This window comes from Scleropages formosus, chromosome 17 (genome assembly GCF_900964775.1).
Source record: "Scleropages formosus chromosome 17, fSclFor1.1, whole genome shotgun sequence".
In the NCBI taxonomy this organism is placed as follows: Eukaryota; Metazoa; Chordata; class Actinopteri; order Osteoglossiformes; family Osteoglossidae; genus Scleropages; species Scleropages formosus.
Genome location: NC_041822.1, coordinates 24,845,449 through 24,870,860, shown reverse-complemented (window position 1 = coordinate 24,870,860; position 25,412 = coordinate 24,845,449). Strand labels below are relative to the sequence as shown.

Sequence of the window (25,412 nt, the reverse complement as noted above, 5' to 3'; positions counted from 1 at the left end):
TTCGAGCCGTAAAATCGAGCGACTCCCAGCGAGAGCCCTGCGAAGGGATGGTATCGTCTCGCAGCCCTACCCTAACCCGGAAAGGTAATTTGGAATTCAAATGGACGACAACGAAAAACTGCAAGCGGTCAAAGGACGAGGCGGACAGATGAGCTGCAGGTTTCAATTAGCATCTTAGAGTTTGGGCCACGATGTCGCCCAACTCAGCATAATAACTGTACTATTAGAGCCTGAGACATGTTACCATTGGCAGTGCGTCCCTTTCTCCGCAAACCAACGTGGCCCCAGCATTCGCTTCACCGCCGCCGCCGCATCCATCTGATTGCATTTCAAGGCATTCGGCGAACTTAACAGCGTTTGACACCAGTCTGGATTTCTCCGTAACGGCAACCTCCTGACGAGGATCGTTTTACTTACATTCTGGACATTCCCTTTTAATCCCCACAATTTTTTTTTCTCTTCTCCCCCTCCTCTCCAGAGCATCTGCTGCTGTGCAGAGAGTTTGATGGATCCTGAAAGGGATTCGCGCCGCACGACACTCAGTGAGATTTACAGCCTTCGCTCTCGCCTTTCATGGCATTGTTCAGAACATTTAGAGATGCGGGTAAACTTTGCACGCTTTGAAAGAATGTGGTTCCTCAGGCTTGTAATTTCAAAATCTTAATCTGCAGACCCAGTGACTTATAAATCTTTGCCACATTTGCAGGGGCCGCCCAGCTTGTTAAACAGAACTGTGGACCGTGGTGCAATCAGGCAGTGAGGGCTCATCTGCGGTCAAGCAGCCACATGGGATTCTCCATGCCGGAGCTTCGGCCCGCAGGACAGCCGAGCCGAACCGAGCCGAGCCGAGCCGAGCCGAGCCGTGAGCCGTCTCTTCCCAGCGAGTGTCCTGTTTCGCTCATTCAGCATTGGAAGTCCACCGCGTTGGCTCACGGGAGACCACTTCTTGCTGGCTGAGGATGGATGCTGGAGGTTTGGATGTCCGTTAACGATGGTCTTTCAGCTTCCCCCGGTCACAGACTGAGCAGTGGCTAAAAGATGGAGGTAGTCTAGTGTTGGAATTAATTGAGCATTGGACATGGCCTGGTACTAGACATAGCCTAGTGCTGAAGGTAGTCAAATAGAGGTAGACTAGTGTTGGAGGAAGTCTAGTGTTGGAGATGGATTAGAGCTGGAGGAAGTTCAACACTAGCGGTAACCCAGAGCTGGAGGTAGCCTAGTGCTGAAGGTATCCAAGCTCTTGAGCTGGCCTGGTGCGGTTGGGTGTCTCCTCTCAGGCCACAGTAACATCAACATGCAAGCGAATCCTTGGTCTCCAGTGTCATCCACACTATAACACTGACACACATCGTTGTGTCACCGTCGCCCCGTTGCCCTGTCTTCGTGATCGGTTTATGGAGGCTGGTGAGCCAGTGCCCAGTTGACATAGGGCTCTAAACTGTGTCCATTCCTCCCTTGACACACAGTTCAACGCAAGCAGAAATACAAGATTAATGTCCCCAAGGTGGGAGTTTATCGTGGCTCGAATCCCTGTTTTACTTGGTGAGTTTCTCGTCATTGAGATTTTTTATACTACCTGTTATGAAACATAAATACCTCCAAAGACCCCTTTTCAAGCTTTAAATAGGACAGCTCATGAATAAGGTATTTGTTTCAGCTCAGGAATTATTTTCGCTTTTCAGTTCGGTAGAGCCGTACGCACCAGGAGAGACTTCTGCTCACTTGAGCCACAGAGCGCTTCTCTCCCCTGCCACACGAGAGTCTGGGACATGAGCCAGAGCACTAAAAATAAAGAAATGAGAGGAATTTAATCCCTGTCCGAAAACATGAAAAAGTCAAGGAGAGATTAAAGGCCCCTCAAAAACGAAGGAAAAAAACCCAGGAACTAGACAACAGTTCCATTAATTTACCCGCTTTTATTCAATGCAGGGTTTTTTTTTCTGAAAATTGATTTCTTGCTATGGTGGATATCGCTTTACGTGTTAGCTGCGGTGCTGCTGAATTCCTCCGACTGGACATAAATTAGAGCAATGCTTTCGGGACGTGACGGGGCACGAGGGAGCGAGGGCGCGCGACGGAGAGGCGGTTAGGGCACTCTTAAAGGAGAAAGGGACCTCTGACTCCGGTATAAAAGCCACAGTCTGAGAAATGAAAATAACACGACTACGTGAAGGAAAAAAAGAAACACACGTTCCCGTGAGCGCTCCGCAGTCCTCTGGCCTGTCACATTCAGAAACAACACCTGTTGATTTATAAACATTCGCACTTTGGGGAAATGAGCCACTTTGCATATTGGCATTGGGAAGATATTTCAGTTATGCTCTTGAAGTTGCCTCCCTTCTCCCTCTGGCTCTCTTTCCCGCTCTGTTTTCCTCTGAATTCAATAAAGAGGTTTAATTGTGGACAATAAAATAAAAAATGGACAGTAAAATTACTCTGGATTTTGGAAGAGCAGCGCAACGCTACCCTGAGGGCGCGTACTTCTAGCGGGAACACATCTGCTCCGAGCAAGGAAATCATTAATAATGTTCGCAGTGTCAGCATTTGCATGGCTGGGTTTCTGTCGCCACGCCACCCCGTGTCCTCACTGCACACAACTGAGGTCGCTTCTCATGTTTCGGAGAGTCCGCCGAGTATTCGCACACGCACGCACACACACGCACCATGTGAAGCCGACTGTCCCATACGGGGTCGCGGGGAGCCGGAGCCTAACCCGGCAACGCAGGGCGCAAGGCTGGAGGGGGAGGGAACACACCCAGGACGGGACGCCAATCCGTCGCAAGGCACCCCGAGCGGGACTCGAACCCCAGGCCTACCGGAGAGCAGGACCCGGTCCAATCCACTGCGCCACCACGCCCCCCCGAGTATTTGCTTTTGCATTAAAAATGAAAGAATTGCAGATCACAGTTTATTACTGTTTCGTAGGAGTGTGTTTTATATCCGTTTCCTAGTCTTGGACGGTTATGGTTTTTATTTATTTAGCCAACATTTTTGGACTTTAAATGGTGAGTTTATAGTTATTTGTTTAGCCGACGCCTTCCTCCATGGCACCTTACAATGTGGGGTTTGTAGGAGCAGCTGCTTCCAGTTATTTACTCCTTTACGGAGCTCGGTCATTTTTACTGCATCCGTCTACGGTAAGTACCTTGCTCAGGGGTGCTACAGCAGGCCGGGGGATTTGAACCCGTGTTGCTCAACCGTACGGCGACAGCTCACACTAATAAGCTACCTGCTGACTCATTACTCGGCATCATTTTATATTTTGTGGATGACCAAACGCCTTTAAAAGATCTCATTTATGGTTTATCCCTTCAGGGGCTCATATAATTTGGGGAAAGCGGTGGATTCTTCAAGATCTCAGCAGAAGCTTTCCTTAAAAATGATCCGCAGTGCTGGGTGGAGTTTGGGGGGGCGCGCAAATCGCCGGATTCCAGAAAACATCAAAAAGTCAAACTGGCGGCGTCGATGTCCAGCATTCCGGGTCCGGGTCCAAAGCAAATGGAAGAAATTGGAAATATTTACTGGATGCCATTCGCAAAAGCGCAATATAGAATCGGTCGGCCCGAATCGCTGGCGTCGGCCCCTGCCGTTGTTCTCCTCGAATGAACGCGGCCCTTTCTTTTCCCAAAATGCCAGGCCCAGCGTCACACGAGCCGCGTTCGCCCAGGGGACCCGGGGCAGCCGGTTCGAGGGGCCGACCGACCGGAGGTACGGCCGAGACGTTTCGCAGCGCCCATCTGCGTTTCGCCCTCGCCGGAAGTTTCCTTCGGCGCGTTATTTGACAGCGGTGCATTAAAAGAGGCGGGAAACACGCAGGCCCTGTTGTGCAGGAACCACCAGGCAGGCGGCCCACCTTCCCCTCAGCTCAAGACAGAGGCAAAGAATCGCAGCAGAACGTGGTACGAGACGGACAAACAAACACGTGCAACGTGACGCTATACGAAGTGTCACTTCTCCCGCACTCCGCTCGCACGTTCACCCCCGTTTACCGTAACCGGCGGGGAGTCGCGTGCAACTCTGGAGCGCTGCCGCCCCCTGCTGGCCGAGCTGCACACGGCGGCGTGACCGGCGTCACATTGTCATTTTTCTTCCAGAGTCAAATTACGTTTTTATTCCTCCTTCTCCTCTTCCTCCTCCTCCTCAGTGTCCCGCTCAGCAGTCCCTGCGGATGAACGGGGGACACTTCATTGTTCCTCCTCCATTCCAACGTCGCTAGGTGACGCTTTTGCGACGGCTGGCGGCTCCCGTTTCCCTGGCAACGTCACCGTACCCGAGCCGCCGCATGCGCAGTCGGCAACGAGCCGGACGGTATTTAGAACCGAGCTGCTGGGAAAGTCGCTCCTGTAACACCTTTCCCTTCGTGTAAACACATGCACACGTACGCGGAAAAAGTGTGTGTGTGTTCGTGCGTGTGGGGTCGCACGGCGGGGAACAGGTGATCCGCTGCACATGACGCCCTTCGGCCAGCTGCTGGCTCGAGCCTAGTGGTTTTTTTCGCTGCTTTCCCATGATGCACCGCTTTATTTGGCCCCGTATCTCCGGGAGATGAGCGACCGAGAGGTGCGCCAGGACCGCGACATCATCATCATCATCATCATCATCATCATCATCATCATCCCGAGAGCGCAGCGCCGGATCGGATCCAAGAGCAGCAGCGGCGGCGGCGGCGGCGGCGGCGGCGGCCAACGAGGCATGATGATGAGAGCGCGCATGATAATGGGGGCCGGACACACCTAGAGTCGGACCCGGAGCCGGAGTCGCAGTCGAGTCGGTCGCGGACCCGGAGCCAAAGGCGGAGGCGCCGTCAGACCCCCCCAGCTGGACTCCATCTGCTCACGCCGAAGAAGCAGGTCTGTGTGGTCCATCGTGCGCAGGCAGGTGGGTGTCTTCTCCTAATCATCATCATCATCTTCACCACCATCGTCCTTCGAGCATCCTCCTCAGCCCTTACGTGTGTTCGTGGGGCGACACCTCACCTGCTACCGTGCTAAAACAGGGAGGACCCTCCAGCAAAAGTTATTTGTTTGTGCGGCTTCTGTTGCGAGCTTCTACTTTTTTCACTCGATTAATATTATTATTATTATTATTATTATTGTTGTTGTTGTTGTTGTTATCCGTGTGCGACAGTGCTCTTCTCTAATAAAAGAATCCTGAAATAAACCATAATAAACATGAAGTCATGCGGACTGGGGGGGGGCAGGATAACGGTCATTGCGTCTCTCGGAATGATAAAGCGCGCGCTCCGCAGAAAACGCTGTTTATCATTTCTGTATCCGTTTGTTTATCACTTCCGTTGATTTCGCCGTCACCTACTGTGTGTCTCGAGGTCCAAGTGTAGCGACTGTTATTGTTCACACGAATTTCGTCATCTTCCTGGGAGGGGAGTGAGCACGAGGCAGAAAGGTGGACACATTGTATCAACTGACAGGTGGATACAATGTATCAGTTGACAGAAGTTCTGACCCCTTGGTGGTCTTTGCGCTCAGTGATCTTCACTCTTTGTGGCTCTACAGGGGGAGCGGCCTGGTGCCCCCCTCCCTAGACTGAATCATCAGCTAGCTCCGCCACCCCTCCGGTTCTTCCGTTACCCCAGATCAGATGCACACGTGTGTGTGTGTGTGTGTGTGCGCGCGCGCGCACGCACGCACGCGCTTGGCAGGCGCTGTAGTTGCACGCTCCGCAATGCGGGCTCCTCGCTGAGCCCGTCCCATGTTTCTCCAAATATATTTTCGTACTCGTGAAGGACAGTAATTTACCGGAGATGAAACACTGCAGTCCTGCTCGCTGTGGATCGTTTTACAGCATCATAGACGTCAGACGTTACCCTGAATTAAGGTATTTATGGATGAGCAGGCAGGTTATTGGCTTGTAATTACAAACGTCTGAATGAAGAAGCTGGGAGGAGGGAGGATGTGCCGTCTCATAAGGAGCAGTGAGTGACACGGACCGGGTCCCCGCTGCGTGTGCGGTTAGGTGACACGTGTGAGAGACCCCCGGGGGGACCGGACGTGCCCTCTGCTGGACGGGAAAGTGGTGTTGAGTATTCGACCCTCGACACATGTCGCTCGCTGGAGAAAACGCACTTGGTCAACAAAGACTTATTGATGCGCGTGGGTGTGTTTTTGTGCCATAACTATTTACATTTTCGGCCCACGCTCATGTCACCCGCCCCTGCTCTGGGGCACCGAGCTGACGGCCTCTTCTAGACCTCGGAAGGGAGGATATTTTCTGACCGGCGCGTCCTCTGCGGCGGTGCCTCATCGATAATTTATGGCTCCTGTAGGGAAGTGCTGTGCGGGGGGGGGCGGGGGGTCCAAGGAGAAGAGCAGGCAGCGGGGCAGACACTGCTGTGGTAACATGAGGCGCTTTTCAGCGATCAGAGACAAAATGTAACCCCCTCAAAAAATAAAATTCAATGAGGACCACCCAGGTCCTGCGTATTCTCCTTACTCAACAGGTCAGTATATTCCCGGTTTTGAACCCTGGTAAGCAGACCTGAACGAGGGAAGCAGAGTAAATCGAGGCGTTATCGCCGCACCGTCTGCTGACTCTAGCGCAGAGTCTGGGTGTGGGAGACGGGAACATCTCGGCAAGATCAGACTTTTTTGGCGGGGGGAAGAATAAAATGCACGAGGTCCCTCGGAACTGCTGAATCCCATTTCTCTCCTGAAGCCGTTGTAAGTTAGTGTTTCACCTACTGTTTGCCACTTCACACGCAGCTGCTGGAACGCGTGTGTTATGACCGTCGTGATGTCGGACAGGCTGCGCTTCTGTTGTGTGATGTTTGTATCTAATGATCTTCGTCTGTTGTTGATGCAAATTTGTGTACGGTTTGTTTACAAAATCAAATGCATGAATGTAAACTTGTTCCGTTTAAAGGTTTTTGGTGATTTCAATTGACCGATTACAGGTTCTGGTTTGAGGATGGCGTGCGATAAAGAGCGTTACGCCACGGCCGATCCCTGGAAGCATGACCTCATCGGCCTGGCGGAGGAGCCCGGGAGCGAGAGCGCGTGTCCATTGTCCTCAGTGAAACGTCCTGCTGGGGGTGGGGGTTGGGGGGGAGTCGGGCTGGCGTGTGCGAGTCGGCCTGTCTGCCGCACGCCGAGCACCGACGGGCCCTTCAATTATTCATCGCTTATGGATCGCGTGTGCACTTCTGTGGAGATGTGCTCTCGAGGCCGTAAACACGGAGAGAACTGCGTCGGCGCTGCGGTGGAAGGCCCGTACTTAGCAATAATTACCCAGAATCCCCGGCCGCCGTCTCGGACGGAGGTTAATGATTTCGCGATGCCTGTCAAGCCTCGGCGGCACCCTGCTTCCGTCAGGCTCTGCTGTAGAGGAATGTAAACCCTCCCCGAAACGGCCCGGTTCCTTCACCGCTCCTGAGGGGCCTCAAATCTTAAAGAGCTGCTGTCAGTCACACGGAATGCGAAGATTCATAAGGTGCAGTCATCCCCCCCCCCCCCCCCCCGCAGACTGCAGACGGAGGATGTCGCAGATTCCTTCGTTCCGCAGGGCTGGAGCACGTGTGTGTGTGTGTGTGTGTGTGTGTGTGTGTGTGTGTGTGTGTGTGTGTGTGTGTGTGTGTGTGAGAGAGAGAGAGAGAGAGAGAGAGAGAGAGAGAGAGAGAGAGAGAGAGAGCGCACAAGCTCAGGTTCACAGGAGTTCACTATTTCACCCTTTTTTTCTCAATTTTGACATGTCGCCTTGGTCGAATGAAGCTAGAACGAGCCGGACGTTGAAAGATGCTTTGGACAAAAGTGTCGGCCGAGTGAACTGAAAATTTTTATTCACTTATTCATTAACGTGACGGATTCACCAGTAATAATGTGTTCGGTTTCCACGTCTTTTAGTGTTTCCTTGTTTTCGTAGTTAATGTTCAGCCTCTGATGGGTCTTGTGTGGACATTTGCTCATTGAAGCATTTAAAAATACAAAAGACAATGTAACATTGGGACAATATTTAATGTTTCTGCCTGTTTATAATACGTGTATAAATGTTTCATGAATTGATAATATGTTTATGATGACATCATGCTACATATATCAGTGTAGAAGCCCATGGGGGCAAAGAAAATCGCCAGAAGGAGACGGACGGCGAGGAAATGGCGTTTCGCCTGCCTGATGGACGATCGCTTCGCCGATGGGCGGGGCCTGTCCACCAGGGGACCACCCCAGGGGGAAGTGGAGGGGTGGGTCAGCTGGGCCGTACTGTGGGTGGGGGCTGGAAACACAAGGGATGCTGGGTCTTTTTTCTCTCTTCACATACTCCCATCTAACCAAATTGGGGGGGGGGGGGTGACGTCCTGGACATCATTATGCTACCGGACCTTTCCATTATTGTTCACAATCTGTGTGCAATTTTGTGCGTGTGTGTGTGTGTGTGTGTGTGTAAAGACACAGAGGAACAGGCCCCGCCCATGAACACACACTCCGCCACACATGAACATGGGGGTACACGCACAACGGAGCCATAAAACATCGGCACTCGAAATTCACAAAAAAACACATTTTGTACATTTTCACGTGCTGAAAGGCACATTGTGGACATTTAAAATCTCATATCATTATAACCACGCAAACACACACACACACACAGGTACTGATTGTTTTCTGGCCGTGTTTCCTTTGTCGATCGGCAGTGGGGTCGTTATCCGCCTTTCATTCTCCCAGTCAATATGATAGTCGTATTATAGTCATAGTTTTTGTACCGTGGTGCACTTTTACTGGGTGCACTTTCCCTCCGTCAGCTGCTTCACACAGTGCGTCTCAACGCTTAGCGAGTGGACAGGATGTCCGTACCTGTACCTGCCTGTCTCTCTGTCCACCTTCATGTTTTGAGGGGTCATGAATATGCCAGTTTCCCTTATTTTGCTTTGCATAGAGTGAATTTTCTTATTATTATATCTACATTGTTACTTCACTCTTATTCCTGTTGTATCTATAATTGTTTATTTTCTAATTATTTTATAGAACGTTGACAAAACCTACCTTCTATTTGAACTTTTTGAAATATAATTTTTTTGGTTTTTTTTTAAACTATGCTAAAGTAACGGCGATGCCATAAATAGCACGTGTTCTTCCAATTTTGGTGTATTTTCAGCAATATTGCGTTTTTGACTCAGGCAATATTTTGAAGCCTTTTTTTTCCCCAGCTGTGACCCTCTGGGGCTGTGACAGTTCCAGCGACCCCGTTCCTCCGACCGAATTTCGCCAGTCGCTCAAGTTTCAGTGTAAATCCAGCCGGTTGACAGAGGAGTCAGGCAAATGGGACCAGGACGAGTTCTGGGGGGGGCGGGGGGGGCTCGCTCTCTCTCTCGTACTCGTTGCTCCGATCGCGATTTTTCCCACTATTTTCTCAACGCGTGTTTCGCTCGTCGTCTTTGTTTCCTGAAACTCAGCCTTGTTTTCTGCTCCCATACAGGGCCACTCAGCCAGCGTGTGTGTGTGAACCCAGTAGGTACTGTGGTCCAGTCCCTCTGGACCTTCGCTGGGTTTCTTCTACAGGGCCGAGCACTTTCTGGGCCTCCTCCTTCTGAGAGCCGAGCAAGATAAAGAGCTGAGATGCCCCTCGGGTCACCGGGGCTGCGGTGACGAGACCAGGATGGGGCGTTCTGGCTCCGCCCCCTTGCGTTTCGCAGCCCCAGAGGGGTGTCGCTGCGACCCGTCTTCTTGGCCGTGACCTTAAAAAAGGTCCGCATGCCGCATTTTTACATAGATTTTTACTCAGTGCTTTATGTTCATTTTTTGTGCCGTCTGAGCTCGAACCCTTCGGAGTATTCGCCTTGTGGTCGCTTCTGTGCAGCTTTAGCTTATCGGAGCGATGCCGAGATCAACGGGGCGACCTGGGTGATGGAGAGTCATCGCGCGTCGTCCTGAATCGTTTGTTGGAGTCGCTCATCCTGCGGAGACACAAACATCACACCAAGAAATTGCAAGTGTTGCACGCAATGTACTGTGTATAAAACACAAAGCAAGGGCAGAAGGTCGAAGGGTTACCGTGTTTCACAGGTATGATCTCATAGCGCTCTCTGATAGGTTCCAGAATTTTCCTTGCCAAGAAATGCAAACACTTTGGTCCTGCGAATATTTACTATGCTGCTTGAAGGTATGTGAACCCTGTAGGGATGGTCATATTCTTCTATTAAATATTAAAATAAACATGTAAAATGATTAAAAGACTGTGATTTACACCCCTGACTCTACTCACCTATTTGGCTTTATCAGTGCAACTTGAGCTTCACTTATTTTTACACCTTTACACTAATTGTGTGTTTCTGCTGCACACACAATTTCCTCTATTAAACACCTGTTATATCACATGAGAAACACTGATTCTCATTAAATAACCGTTTCGTGGTAAAACTCAGGTAGATGGGGTTCACATAGTGTCAAGCAGCTCTGTATAGAGGGAACCTCGGCTACGGATCACAATAAAATACATTTCCTTGCCAAATATGTCAGAGGAATCGGCCTAAATACCACAACCTTATAATAATCCAAATCTGGGTCGTGGTTTAATGGGGATATCGATGGGAACCAATCAAGACGTTTGAAATGGTTGCGTGAACCGCATTCCAGGTCTCTGGGTCCTGTCACGTTCCCAGTCTTTTTAACTCTTACCCCTCCACCCCCCAGTGTAAAGCGTTGGATTAACACTAATTGAAGGAATTTGATAAGCAGTCGCAGTGATGAAGCTTGACCCATTTCTGGAAGTGTTATACAGCGGATAAGGAGGAATTTACCACGGAGTCATCACCCACACTTGTTGGACTCGTCTCTGTTGTCTGATTGTCTCTAAAAAGCCCAGTGGTGGCGTGCACTCGCCCTTTATTATTGTACCTTATTATAATAATTATTGTCATTTACTCTATTATTACGATTGGCTTTTCATTATTCTTTAGTTCCCTGTATGGTATGTATTTACCTTGTCTTTTACCCCATTTTACGCTACATTTGTGCTTTTTATTTTCCGGGATGCATGCAGTATGCCCGCGATGCAGCCTGCTGTAGAAAGTTCTGGAAGAAAGCTCCTCTGTTTGTGGTAAATTCCACTCACTGGGATTGGATCCAGGAGACCTTGGACGGTCTTTGTTTTGGGTACGAGTAGATAAGCGAGTTTCGGGGAGTGTGGAAAGCCGGGGAAGAGACGTGAAGGCGAAACTCCTGGTGAGACCTCGGGTCAACTTCTCTGGGGCTTCGTTGTGCCTCATTATTGAAGCTCCGCAGAACCGGGAATGGTCTTTAAACGGTCAGTTCCAACAACAAGACCGTTGCAGTCGAGATGTTTGGAACCAGGGCGCCCCGACCCTCAATCACGGTCCTCGCACCCGTGTTCCCGCAGGTCCCGGGGTCGCTGGTGAATCCGCCATGGCGTCCGTCAGCTTGGAGAACCAGCTGCAGAGCGCCCAGAAGAACCTGCTCTTCCTGCAGCAGGACCACGCGAACACGCTGAAGGGCCTCCACTCCGAGATCCGCCGCCTGCAGCAGCACTGCACCGGTCAGCACTCGCCCTCCAAACACGGTCACTACGGTCACACTGCGGCACTGCGTGATTTCCCCACACCCGCACACAAGCTGGGAACAGGGCAGCAGGCAGCGTAGCGGGTGAGGGACCTGGAGGTGTGACCAGTGAGGTGCGGGTCGTGGTCCCAGGGGACGCCTTGTTCTTGTACTGATCAGCAAGGTATCTGACCAGAACCGCACCCCTGTGAAAAGTCCACCTGTGGAAGTTGGTAGAGTGTGTAGCACGTTGCTCTGGGGAGAAAAGTGTCCATTAAGCACCTAAGTTCAGCTGATGAACGTAGGTTGACCACGAGTCTGTTCATAATTCATTTTGTTCATAAATCCAAAGTCGGTTTTGTTCGTAAGTCACAGCGAATGAAATATTAATAATAGAGACATACCACACAATGTATCTGTAAGTTGAGTTCTGAAAAAAATCTGATATCCCTCCAGTAAAGATACATTGTCAGGCTTTTTCACTGTCTTGAAGCCACATTAAAAATTAATTTAAAATGACAGAAAACAAGAATGTCATCTGGACAAATTCATATTTAATTCATATAGCTTCTACTGATTTATCCCATGAACATATGCAACATTCCTCAACCTGTTGTTGATCCCCAGCTCTCGTGAGCACGAGACACGAGCCGTAAACACTGTGGAAGTGAGTCGAATTAGGGCGGTTCCCACACCCGTAGTCTTTTAGGAGATGCGGTCGGGAAAATGCCATTTAAAATGAAGAAAGTGGAAAATGATTGCGTGTTGGAGAGATCGTAACTTGACGTAATGCTCAACGTAGCTCAACGTAGCTCGACGTAATGGTGGCAGCGACTGTAGTTACAATCGCAGTAAAAAGGCAGTGCTTTACCAGCCCAGCACAACAAGCGTTACGTGTTGGAGAACGAGCTTCCCGCTGACGCCCTTCTTTCTTCTCTCCCCACAGACTTGACCTATGAGTTGATAGTAAAGAGTTCTGATCCAGCAGGTAAGACCAGACCCTCCCAGGCTCTTCTCATGGTGACTGAGCGCCTTCGTAGTCACAGCAGTGTAGGACACACACGTAACGGAAGGCGTGACGTTCGTCACGAGTACGACAGTTTATTATCAGTCTCTGTCCCCTAATTGGAGATGAGCGTCTCTTCTAGTTTGGATGGTGAAGAAAGACGAAGATGAGAGCCGGAGTCTGTAGGGATGAGGTACCGTAGGACCCAGAAGGGGTCTGTCTGCTCGGGTTCGTCGACGGGGTATCTACGTGTACAGGTGGTCCTCCGCTGTCGATGGGGTCCCGTTCCGATGACCTCGTCGTAAGTGGACTTCGTCGTTAGTCCGAAATCCCCTTATTCTCTCTTATATAAACTGTAAGGAGACGTAAACTGTTAATTTGCATGAGTTAATAATAGGACTGTGTTACATTTTTATATATAAACACAGTTGCTTGAAAGTACTTGAAGCCCATTGGTCATTATTCTCATGAAAAATGTGAAAATAAACCTGAAAAGTAAAGGTTAGGTGTTAAAATAAACATAAAATGAATAAAGGCTGAAATTAGGGACGCGGGGGTTCACAAGCAGCACTGTAATTAATGATGAAATAATACTCGTATCGAATAGCGTAAAGAGTGCAGGGGTTATAAAATAGATGGTGAAGACCGCAGCTCATACTGCGCGGCGTTCGGGAGCAGGTAGAGCAGTTGACGGGAGCGAGTCGGCGAACGCTCGCTTTCGCTGCTCGCCATCTGAAATAAAAAGCAGCTTTGAAGGAATCGCAAACGAAACGTTTTTTTAAACAAAACCCGTTCGCTGCTGAACCTCCAAATGCTGATTAAGACCCAGATAGGAAGGAATATGTTGGCTTTATGGCAGCGGGACCAGTCGATGTTACCACGCGGCAGACGGAGGAGCAGTCGGTATTAGGGGTTATGACCAAACACTGGGAATTGATAAATAAATTAATTCCATAAAGTAATAGTGATGATGATGATGACAATAATAATAATAATAATAATAATAATAATAATAATGATATTTGGATGGCAGTTGTAAGTCCAGCTCATCGTAAGTCACATGTTGCAAGTCGAGGACCACCTGTACTGACAGGTAGACAATAAGGAGGTCGGTGGGAGAGGAAAATGTGTGTGTGTGTGTGTGTGTGTGTGTGTGTGTCTGCATCCAGGAAGGAGGTGTTCACCTCCAGAACAAAACCACCTTCATCGTTCGACCCTCCCTCTTCTGACCGTCGTTAGGCCTGTAAGAGATGTTTTTTCCAAAGGGGTTATTTTACAGCAGGGCAGCAGGTGGCGTAGCACTCAGAGCTGCATCTTTGGACTCTAAGGACCTGGGTTCGAATCCCACCTGTTGCTGTAGTACCCTTGATCAGGGTACCTACCCTGAATTCATGCAGGAAATATTACCCAGCATTTACAGTGTATCGCTGTTTTTATTTTGGGTGTTCAATGTTGACATTGTAACTTTCTTCAAAGAAATGTGAATTAATTTAAACTGATTTAATATAAATGTTGAAATCCAGAGAAGTCAGCGATTCAGGCTGGTATTTACTGGCACCTCTGATTAGTGAATATTTGTCAAAGAACCTGATTTCTTTCTCTGTGTGTGTGTGAGATAAAATCCGCACCGCGGATCATCATTACTCCGCGATAAATGTCCAGTTGTTGTCCTCCATACACTGACCAGGGGACATGCGACGGAGGCTCTGCAGAGTCTCGTTTACACACTTGTTTACAAAACAGATTAATGACCTCTGGCGTCGCGTTCTGTTTCGGGACCGACCGGCCGCCGCTAGCGTTAGCTTCCGCTCCGAGAAGGATTAGTGACCATTAGCGATAGTTTCCGTTTTAGTGTAGATTAGAGGCGTCGCCACCAGCGCGTCCTGTGGAGCGTAATCCCCTCTTTGACCTTTTGATCGTTATGACCGAACCGGCGTGTCCTTCATCCTTCGGGACTCTTAACCACGTGTGTCTGAGCAGCTCAACGGTCTCAGGCTCTCCAACTTACCTACCGACTCATGTCCCTGGGGTAGCACCCTGTCCGGGGTGTACGCCTCCTCGCGCCCTGTGCTTCCAGGTTAGGCTCTGGACCGCCGCGACCGTGCGCTGGACAAGTGACGGACGGACGGACGGACGGATGTGTCTCTGGGTTCTCGCGCTCAGCGGAGGCTCCATTCCACCCTGTCGTTGGTGTCATAGTTTTCATTTTTGCGTATCTCATACACAAAATAATAAACCGTTTTTATTTCGCTCCCTTATCCAAAGTGATTTCGACTATTACGTTTGTACCCGAAGCTACTCGCAGTGATTTACCCTTTTATTCAGCTGGGTAATTTTTACCGTATCAATTGAGGGTTAGTACTTTGATCAAGGGTGCTACAGCAGGAGGTGAGATTCAAACCCGGGTCCTTTGCTTGTCAGGTGACAGTTTTAATTACTACGGTACCAGAGCACCGTAACATCATTTACTGACCATCAGCAAGAGCAGAGCAAGGTTTTATATGAGATAAATTTCTAATGGCTCTTTATAGTACACAGTACTGCTTATGGTAAAATTTGTTTCCCAAAAGGACGTAGAAAAGTTCTGCTTTTTTGTCCAAGTAGGTATTTCCTCCGAGTACGAAGCCGCTTCTGGATCCTTCTAATTCGCGGAGTGTGGGAGGTCTGAGAAGACAAGGCCAGCAGAGCTATATATATAGATATCTAAGGTGGTCTTGTGCCATCAGCAGAATGGAGCCTCCTGTCTCCTGCCGGAGGCCTTGCGTCAGTCTCAGTCGGTTGCCGAGCAACCACATCCTGCCCCTGGGAAGCGTAGAAGGGTGGACCGATGCCCTGTGGAACTCACCCAATGGCTTGTAGCCCAGCGCAGAATCGCGGGCGTGTCGTATAAACACAGGGCAGGGGTATCGGCTCATGCCACACGGTCGACCCTAACCCCTACCGGCACTGCCTGCCCAACCCAGAACCTGCTCGATCTAGATTTTTTTTGTCCAGTCCTGTGCGGGATGTGAACGTGTCATACCCACTACTGAACTCCTATAAGTGGCACTGAACTCGAACCCAGGGATTCTCCACCTACGCACTATTAAAATCATTAACCCGGTGTGTATTAGCATTTATACGGTATACCGTATTATTTATTTACCACCCATGTCCAAGGTGAAGTTTGTACACTAGGCTGCTTGCTTGCACCTATTTACACAGCAGGGTTATTTTCACTGTATCTATACAGGATGTGTTGAATCGAATGATTTGAGGGGATTCGAACCCGAGTCCTTCCGTTTGCGGGCCGATGACTCTTACCCCTCTTACTATGGGCAGCCCTGAACGTCGTTTTGCTCATTTGGCTTAGTAGAATATCAAGAGCACATCAAGGGCAGTTCAGAGCTGCAACGTCAGCGGCTCTCTGAGCGCGGTCCTCGGATCCCCGGTCCCTTGATATTTACTCTATCAGTTCAGGGTAGGTACCTTGATCAAGGGTACTATAGCAACAGGTGGGATTTGAACCGAGGTCCTTAGAGGGACCTGTGATATAGCTCTAATAAATAAAACATAAGACTTATTTTCACATGTTTAGTAAATTCAGTATAGATGAAAATTTAAATTAATCTAAAATGACTTAAAATAAAAATGTCTCCTCCACAAATTCGAGTTTAATAACAGATGCCGACTGATTAAGGCGGTCCTACTTTCCTGCTCTGTTTGGTTGCTCTTTACTGCCAACTAATGGCTGGACGTGGAAATGTGGGTGAGATTTGCTTAAAAAAATTAAAATAAAAAGGTGAGGAGAAAAGAATTAGAAGCAAGAAATAAGCAGAAAAATGTCTGAATCATGAGAAATACGGAACTCGTAATATTTGCAGCACGCGAGCCCTGTGTAGTCGGTCCATTTTTCTGACTCCTTTGTCCAAGGTGACCTGTAGCAGTAGGTTCGTACGCTAAGCCACGTAGAAGGATTTACTCATTCCTACAGCAGGAATGTTTTTTTTACTGTATCAATTCAAGGTAACAACGTTGACCGAAGGTACTGCATCGGGAGCGTTGATCTGAACCTGCGTCCTTTGACTGCGTGGGCGTCCTGGACGGTGGACGGTGGACGGTGGCGTGCCGAGCCGAGCCGTGTCGGGAGTGAGCGCGCGGCCAGACCGGGCTCACGCCGCACGACCCGTGAGACAGGAAATAGGATTATGGGTCTCTGCGCTAACCTACTTAGAGTGGGGGTGTGCGGAGCGTATCGGGGGGGCGCCTTCAGCTGGGGAAAGTGCCGGCGGCTCGACGGGGAGAAATCTCGGATTTCGCACAGCAGACAGTAAAGAAACGCTCTCCGTAGAAGGAGCGTCGTTTTCCTCGGTAACGCAGGATATTCTCTGTGTTTATTGATGTCGAGTTCCTGCCAGCTGGAAATATATTAATTCGGCTTTTTGCCTCGTGGCACTTAAATTGGATGGGTTCAGCTGAGGACGCTCGAGGGTTAGTGTGACCCCTCATTTTACAGGCAGGGTTGGGACCAGCGCTTCGTTCGGATCTCGGTTTGCTTCCGTACAAACCTCAGATACAGCTGTAATAACACTGGTCTGCGTTAAAATCAAAACTCCTTTAAAATGACTGAAAGTGAATGTACTTGAGGTGGGGGATGGGGGGCAGTGGCGCAGTGGCGCAGTGGGTTGGACCGGGTCCTGCTCTCCGGTGGATCTGGGGTTCGATTCCCGCTTGGGGTGCCTTGCAACAGACTGACGTCCCATCCTGGGTGCGTTCCCTCCCCCCTCCGGCCTTGCGCCCTGCGTTGCCGGGTTAGGCTCCGGCTCCGGTTCCCCGCGACCCCACGTGGGACAAGCGGTTCAGGCAATGTGTGCGTGTGAATGTACTCGGTCTCCACAAGCTCCTCCTCGGTGCTGACTGTTCATCCCATGAACACTCGCAACGTTCCTCGTCTTGTTATTGACCACCGAGACTCGGGAACAGCAGAAATGAGCTGTAGACACTGTGGAAGTGAGGTGGATGAAGGCGGTCCCGCACTAATGGACCCGATTCCATTTCTGTGCTCGGTACTGCCATCTATCAGCTCGGCAGGGAAACGCGGGCGCTTTTGCGAAAGATGAAAATGTTTAAGAATGGATGAGGGGAGAAAATGGTCATAAACTAAAATGTTTATCTCTTTAAAAATATCTAAGCTGATAATCTCAGTGCAAGTCTCGTAAGCTGTAGGACGCCGTGAGTCGGTCCTGGGTTACAGCCCGACCCAGGTGAGTCAAGCACCCCGACATGCTGTCGATGTGGGTCCTGCTCTTGCCGCATGATGTCATGAGCACTGCTGATTGGTCCAGGCAGATTGGGGCGGAGCAACGTTCGGTGCGGTGAGCGAAGGTCGGAGGAAAGTAGCCGAACTCCCCCCTTGACATCGATCGGGACCGAAAGAGGAGCTCGCTGTTCCGCCCAGGACAGCCGCCCCTCCCCCACCCACGTGGCCTGCGCTGCAGGGGAGTGATGTCTGCTGGGGATCGGGGGGGGGGGATGAGAAAGAAAACTCAATTATCTACAGCATCTCCCGGGGAGTGGCTGCTCTCCCAGAACAAGTGCGCGTGTGTGTGTGTGTGTGTGTGTGTGTGTGTGTGTGTGTGTGCACACGCTGTGCACACTTGTACGATTTTGACAGCAGTCCTAAAATCAGGACGATTCATTCAAGATGTTCTGTCCGTTTTTTTAAGGATGCTTTGTTTTCTCCTCTAATTACTGCTACATGAGAGGCACAGCAGATGAGTGAGTGAGGATTAAATTACACTTGGATGGATGACTGAGTGAGCGAGCGAACCGGTGCCCTGGCTGCCGCCCTGAGGAGAGTGTGTTCTGGTGTCAAGTTCCACGCTAAGAGAAAGTACTGGAAGAAGCAGTGTTGGCTGTGTAGGTTTGGCCTCCAGGTTCAAGTGATTATCTGTCGCTACTCTCATTATTTCAGATAGTCAGATATAATCCTTATTTGTAATAATAGTTGTTATTATTATATCATTCTGACTAACCGTTATCTGTGTGATTTCTTTATCCGGGGTGACTTGGAACGTGAGGTTTGTACACTAAGACACTTAGAGCGATGCACCTATTCATACAGCTGGGTATTTTTTACTCTATCAGCTCTGGGTAATTACCCTGATCAAGGCTACTACAGCAGGAGGTGGGATCTGAACCCGGGTTCCTCACGTGCAAAGTGGCAGCTCTAACCCCTTACGTCACCCGCTGCCCTGGAGCTGGCGAACCCATCCCAACTCTGCCACTGGTGCCCCGAGGCTGAGATTGAAGCCTGTGGCAAAAGCAGCCATTTGTGATTGGCCAGCAGATCCCAGCTTGCTTTGTGATTGGTTAGCTCATCAAGGCATTCATTGCGATTGGTCAGTTCTCAACAGGTTCACTTGAACTGGATGCGTTCTCTCTGTCAGTATTGTGGAAAACTGGAGTCACTTCTCTGCTAACTCTATATATGTGTGTGTGTGCGTGTGTGTGTGCGCGTGTGTGTGTGCGCGTGCGCAGACAGCGGCGAGGCCCGCTGCATGGAGCTGCGCAGGAGGTGCGAGGAGCTGGAGGCGCAGCTCAAGGCCAAGGAGGAGGAGAACACGGAGCTGATGCACGAGCTGGAGCAGAAGAACGCCATGATCTCCGTGCTGGAGAACACCATCAAGGAGCGTGAGAAGAAGTACCTGGAGGAGCTGAAGCTCAAGAGCCACAAGCTGGCCGTGCTGTCGGGAGAGCTGGAGCAGCGGGCGGGCACCATCGCCTACCTCACGGCCCAGCTGCACGCCACCAAGAAGCGCCTCCTGGCGGGCAGCTCCTCCGACGGCAGCCCCACCGCGAGCCCCGTGAGCTCCTACAAGCCGACGCCGCCTCCCAAGGACCGGCAGCCGGAGACGCCGCGCCGCCGCATGAAGAAGAGCCTGTCGCAGCCGCTGCACTCGGAGTACGCCGAGCTGTACCGGCTGGGCGCCGACGGGCGGCGGCTGGTGCTGCGCGACGCGCTGGACGCCATGCCCGACCCCACGCCCTTCCTGCAGGCTCGCGAGGCCGCCGAGGCCCAGGTCCCCCGGGAGCGCCCCGCGGTCATCCCGCCCATCGGCGCCGCCCGCGAGCGCTCTCCGGCCCCGCCCGCGCCACCCTCGGGCGCCAGCCCGCGCCACAGCCCCGCCCGCCACACCCGGACCCACGTGGGCGTAGCCCACAGGATCCACCGCGCCGCCCCGCCGGCCGCCCAGCCCGAGTCGCCGACCGTGGATCCGGTCGACGATACCAAGATGGCCAACAAGCAACCGGGCGCGGACAGAACAGTGTAAGGGCCTCGCACCCGGCGCCGGGCAGCACCGAGCAACCGAACGCAACCAAAAAACACTGGAAAAAAGACGAGCGTGGAAGACGACGCCTTGTCCCCGTTCCTCCGAACGCGCATGCCAAAATCCGTCCCCTCGTTTTCCACGTACGGTTTCGAGCCCCACGCTGCTGTTTTTATTTGTCTTTCCCCTCCGGTGACACGGCGCAGAGCAAAGAACGAGCGTGTCCCCGCCGCCAATCGTCCGGGTTGTTTCCCGCTCCTCCGGCGCACGCGGACGTGTCCATAAATAATAAGCGCATACGGATTAGCCGCCGTCCCGTAGCGTACGTATCCGAAAGCTTCGTGTAGGAATTGCTGCAACATGTTAAACAGGTGTTTATTAATTAAACTGATTAATTTCCAGTGTTTTTCTTTCCACTTCCTGTTTTTAATCTCATTGAATACATAAGAAAATATCAGAAGAAAGGCTCTGGATGCATGGGTGCGTGGGTGCGTCTGCGTGTGTCTGCGTGTGCGTTTGGCCTTTTTTTGCCACGTTTCCAGTCTCATTCTGCAGCGTTACAGTGGACACCTTGTAAACAACGTAAAAAGGCTGAACTGTTGACACTGATTTACTATAAACTTTACCGGTTTACTGCATTAGTGCCGAACCAGAGACACCGTTTGAAATGCTGAGCCACACAAAAACATGCATGTAGGCTTTTGCACCATTAAATACCTTCATCAACATCCGTGTGTGTGTGTGTGTGTGTGTGTGTGTGTGTGTGTGTGTAGGCACACACTGAAGTGCCCATTTCCCTGCACCTCCATATAGTTATTGCCGTTTGTCCATTTTACCGTGTAATTAATCAGAGTCGCGCCGGACGGAAAACTGTGACGTTCGCCATCGCGACCGTTAAAATAACAGATTCCGAACTGACGAAACAGGACAACGAACAGATTCCAGCCGGACCTCCCAGATCTAGACAATACAGGCCGTCCTCTCCACTACCACCCCGACGTCTACGTGCATAACGCCATATTTGTACGCTGTGCGTGTGTATGTGTCTATGTATGTGTGTGTACATATATATACATGTTATAGAGTCAGAGGACATGTGTCGGTGTCACCTCGGTGCTTTCGGAGACACTTAATTAGCACTTTGCCGCAAGGGCTGTGCAGCACGAGCGAAGCTACCGCTTCTGGGACTCGTCTGACTTACAGGACGCTCCCTGGACTCCTGGACTGGCATCCTGATGCACCGCTCCACCCCCTGCCCCCCTCTGGCGCCGTCTGATAAGGATCCCCGCTCCGATATGTCGGTACGGCCACGCCCGCTTTTACTCCGTAAGTACTGCGTGTAATGTTATACAGCTGGCCAACTGTAAGAGGTTTCCCGTGTCCTGTGGAGGAAAATGCAGGGATGGATGGGGTAAGATTTCATTAAATGCTGCCAGATCCATTAGCGTCACCTTCAGAAGACCCGCAGTAATCCTGAAAACATGACGTCGCTCTTTCCTACATCGGTACTTGTTCATTTCCAGGATGAGCTTGGAAAGGCACCCCTTGTCCCCATGTGCACTGCCCCCACTGGGTTGGACAAGAGACGGTGGTCTGTACAGGCATACAGGCATACAGGCATCCCTCGGTTTACAAAATTAATTCGTTCCTGGAAACGGCGCACATAGTGACACTGTGGATACCACAAGCTTTTTCTCCTCTTGTTTTAGCACATTGTAAAACACTTGCACCCTTAACTGCTCTGGGGGTAACTCGCAGTTTTCTTTTGAATTGATCAGTTTTCTGCAGGCTGAGCAATAAACCAAGCAGGGATCCACTGAACATATTGCGTTTTTTTGTGAACAACTCTCTAAAACTGCGCACTGCTGCTAAAATGTGTATAAATACCTGCAAAACCATCAGCTAAACTTCCATCTCATTGCTCCGCTGTCTCCGCAATCGTTCAGTTAAATGACACTCCCGATATGGCCGGCAGACACTACTGTGGGATTTCACACGCTCTCCGTATCGCCCCACTCCATTAAAGCACCACACATTTCAAACACACCAACAGGCAGGGAGATCTTGACGTAGACGCGCGAACTACAGTACATTACTGCACTTCCATTTCACTTGCGCACGATGCACGACTTTCAAATTTTTTGGAAGCACTTTGGATAAATTTTGTTATACTGATTGTTTGTTGCATGAAGCAAAAATTGGGCATTAAAACCCAAGAGCCAGTACACCAAAATTTTGGATAGAGTTTGCAAATTGAGGGATGTCTGTATTTTTAAATTATTTGAATGTCAATTTGTGATTTTTTTTTTTTTTTTTTTACATGAATCAGACATTTGCAACTGTAGGCCAACCAGGATCGTGGTATCTGCCAGATATTGTAAATAAATAATAATGGTAATGATTATAATAATAAAGATGCTGAAGAAAAACTGTTTTGTAATTACTGTGCACGTTTGTAATACTAGTAAATCGGTTAAAGTACTCAAACCTGTTGAGCGAGTGTATGTACGCCATTCGAGCCAGTAATGCGAATCATAAGTACCTGCATCCCGGAAAAGCTCTAAATCATAGCAACCATGACTGGTTAAAATGATAAATGTTCCCTGGTTCGTTCGTTCATGAACATATGAGGCTGCAAATCTGTTCATGACCACTTATGTTTGTAGTTCCAAAGTCACTTTTATGCCTAAATCATAGTAAGTGTAATAATAATGATGTTCCTCAATTTACATCTATTCATTTAGCCGATGCTTTTTTCGAAAGCAACGTTCAACTCGGAGAGAACAAGCGCATTTCACCGAGAAAGATGGTTACCGATGATAATTGCATTTAAAATACTGCAATATCTTTATCTTTGAAAATTGTTCGCTGCTGGGAACACGAGGAGCCAACAGAATGTGTTGATGCAGCACAACCGTATCTCCGCGAGTTCCACTCACCTTGCCGCACACCGGCCATAAAAGATGAATACGGATGAAAACAACACGAATGTAAAGAAGTATGGCATAAATTAAATGAATTTTCTTCGGGTTCAAGGGGACCCCTCCACAGAACCTTGCTGTCAGGAAGGGACCTGAGCTGGTCATGGATGACCTTGGTCTCCTGGGGTCCCCCTTGGCAAATTGACCAAAGGTGAAAGTGTCAGACAAAAAGGGATTCAGACAATAGACTCTGATGATAAAAGCTCAGAATAATAACTTGAGAACTTCAGCAGGATTCCAATTACCAGGACCCACCCCTGGAGGTTGCATTCACTGGTGAGCACCTGGAGCTGAGAGACCTGCGTGGAATGGCTGGTCACAGCCCACAGAAACACCGAGTAGCTGCTCCTAAATAGGTTTTCCTTCTAGGAGGCAGTGCCACAAGGTCCTGTAGGACCAGGGTTCATCCCTCTGGCTCAACATATTGCGGCAGTGAGAGCGGCAGGGCTGCCGAGGTGGATGAGACCCGTACAGAAGTGCCGCAAACACCAGATGTTGTCGGGATGTCTTAGCTGACACACCTCATCATTAGTACCTGGAAGACCGGGACGGCAACTGTGGACCGGCTAAAGGAGTGCTGGTTCCCATCATTAAAAAGGGGAATGGAAGATGTGTTCTGAGAACAGAGGGATCGTACTTCTCAACGCTGCTGCCAGGCTGTCGGGAAGAAGGTTGTGACAAATTGTAGGGCCTCCGATTCAGAGGGGATAATGCAGTGATTTTGTTCTGCCCATGTAACAATTGACCAGTTTCACACCCACACCTGAGGAATACACAAAAATGTAGCGAAAGATTTCAACTCAAGTCTACTTGTCAGCTCATATATGCTGTAAATCCCTTTTCGTCGCATTCTGGCAATTCTAAGAATGGCGGACCAGCAGCTCCCCTACATTTCCACCAGGGGTCGCTGTTACACAAAAAAAGGGGCTCAGTTCTCACCTATTCCCACCAGATGTCAGTGTGACACAAGAAAAAGGCTGAGTTTTTTTCTGCGTGTCCACTAGATGTCACTGTAACACAAGAATAGGGTGGAGTGCGGCAGTCCTTAAGCGCCCTTTTCTTTAACCGTGACATTTCTTTACCGGGTGGTATTTATGTCTTGCTTTGTTACGATCAGGAATCTTCTTTCGTTTGCGTTCGTCTTCTTTTCGTTTATACAAAATGGTCACGATGAAAATACAGTATCCTGGCATCTTTTGCAGAAAACTAGTGTGGTCATATCGAGAACAGAATAAATGGAAAATTAGACACAACCGTTTATTGTTTTTGTGAGAAGCCTTGTTGATTATAATTTTCATTGCGTTTATTAATTGTTCCTGTAAATTTGTGCTATATATTATAGTCTTATTCATAAGAAACATTACTTCTAAGACACAAAAGCTTACAAAATGCGACGCTTTTGATTCAAATGTACGCCATTGCTTTTTGTCATTGTTATCAATGGATTTAAACCTTCATTTTCACGTTTGAAAATTTAATAAAAACGCAGGAAATTAAATTTAAATTTTAACAAGGACTGAGAAGGACTGTGATATAACCAAACCGAAGATCTGACACATCTTCATTTTAAATATACAGCAATGCACAGTACAGTACTGGCTGCCATGTGGAAGGCTCAACTCATTTTGATTGAACACTTCATCTTCTGTACCTTTAGAAAATGAAGAAGGAACCTAACCAAATCTCTTTGTGTACATGATCCACCTCCACAAAGCAACAAAGCCATATTTATGTATCAGACCTTTGAATATTGTGGTGACAATCTGCTTCCAGGGAGGTTTGGCTGACATTCAGAGCCTTCAGATGCTGCTTCAGGGACCAAGTAAACAGCACCCAAGGCCTACGTAGGTGTTCTCGGTGCCACAGATGAACAACAGTTTATCTTTGTTGTAGTCGCCACATTCTTACCTTCATTTTGGTACCCTGCTGTAAGCAAGACAGCTTTTCGCAAGGATCAAAAAAAAATTTGAAGAAAAGTACACATTTTTGTCCCCCACAGTGTCAGGATGTGGGGGACAAAAATATTAATAGTATTATTCCCTGGAGTTAAACACAGATACTGGGGGGGGGGGGGGGCATTAACTAATTGCCCAGTCGGTGCAGAGCAGAGGTGCTTGCGAAACAGAGGCGTTTGCTTTGGTCCCGTTGATATGGCAACAAGACAGCGAAGAGGCTCTTATTATATTATTTGCCATGACATGATCGCTAAAAATGATTTTCTGAACCAAGTTTCCCTCCGATTAGACGCTGATTCCAGCTACAGACGGGGCGTTTAGGGCCGCTTGTTTTCACGAATCCGCTAGTAAAATGAGCGTGGACGTGGGGCTGGGGAGGGAGGGGGGATCCTTGGGGGTCCAAACGTGTAATCAGAAACACGTACGAGAGGCTGAGATGAAATGAGCGCGCTGGGGAGCGAGATGCTCGAGGAGACGAGGACGATGAGGATGAGATGGTGACAAGCCGAGCGGTCCTCGTCCTCCTCCTGCCGAATCTACGCGCACAGCGGTCGACGCAGAGCAGAGCAGACAGGAGGAGCAACAGCTTCGCGCGCTCCTGCGACACGTTGCGCGTCTCCGGCACCGTCCTGCCGCGCGCCACGACTCCGCGGCCG

At 49.7% G+C, this 25,412-nt stretch overlaps 1 protein-coding gene across 5 annotated transcripts; it reads left to right on the top strand.

Moving 5' to 3' along the window:
• The first annotated feature begins 4,067 nt into the window (after window positions 1-4,067).
• ccdc92 (coiled-coil domain containing 92) lies at window positions 4,068-22,207 on the top strand. Of its 5 annotated transcripts, XM_029259743.1 has the most exons (5): window positions 9,315-10,013; window positions 10,990-11,253; window positions 11,347-11,502; window positions 12,451-12,492; window positions 19,030-22,207. In XM_029259743.1, the coding sequence occupies exons 3-5, from the start codon at window positions 11,373-11,375 to the stop codon at window positions 19,821-19,823; spliced, it is 966 nt and encodes a 321-aa protein (XP_029115576.1). In that variant the 5' UTR covers window positions 9,315-10,013; window positions 10,990-11,253; window positions 11,347-11,372; the 3' UTR covers window positions 19,824-22,207. The 5 variants fall into 5 exon arrangements, with proteins under 5 accessions (XP_029115575.1, XP_029115578.1, XP_029115576.1 ...); XM_029259742.1 differs by lacking the exons at window positions 9,315-10,013; window positions 10,990-11,253 and adding an exon at window positions 4,068-4,878; XM_029259745.1 differs by lacking the exons at window positions 9,315-10,013; window positions 10,990-11,253 and adding an exon at window positions 5,459-5,835.
• Window positions 22,208-25,412: the final 3,205 nt, after the last annotated feature.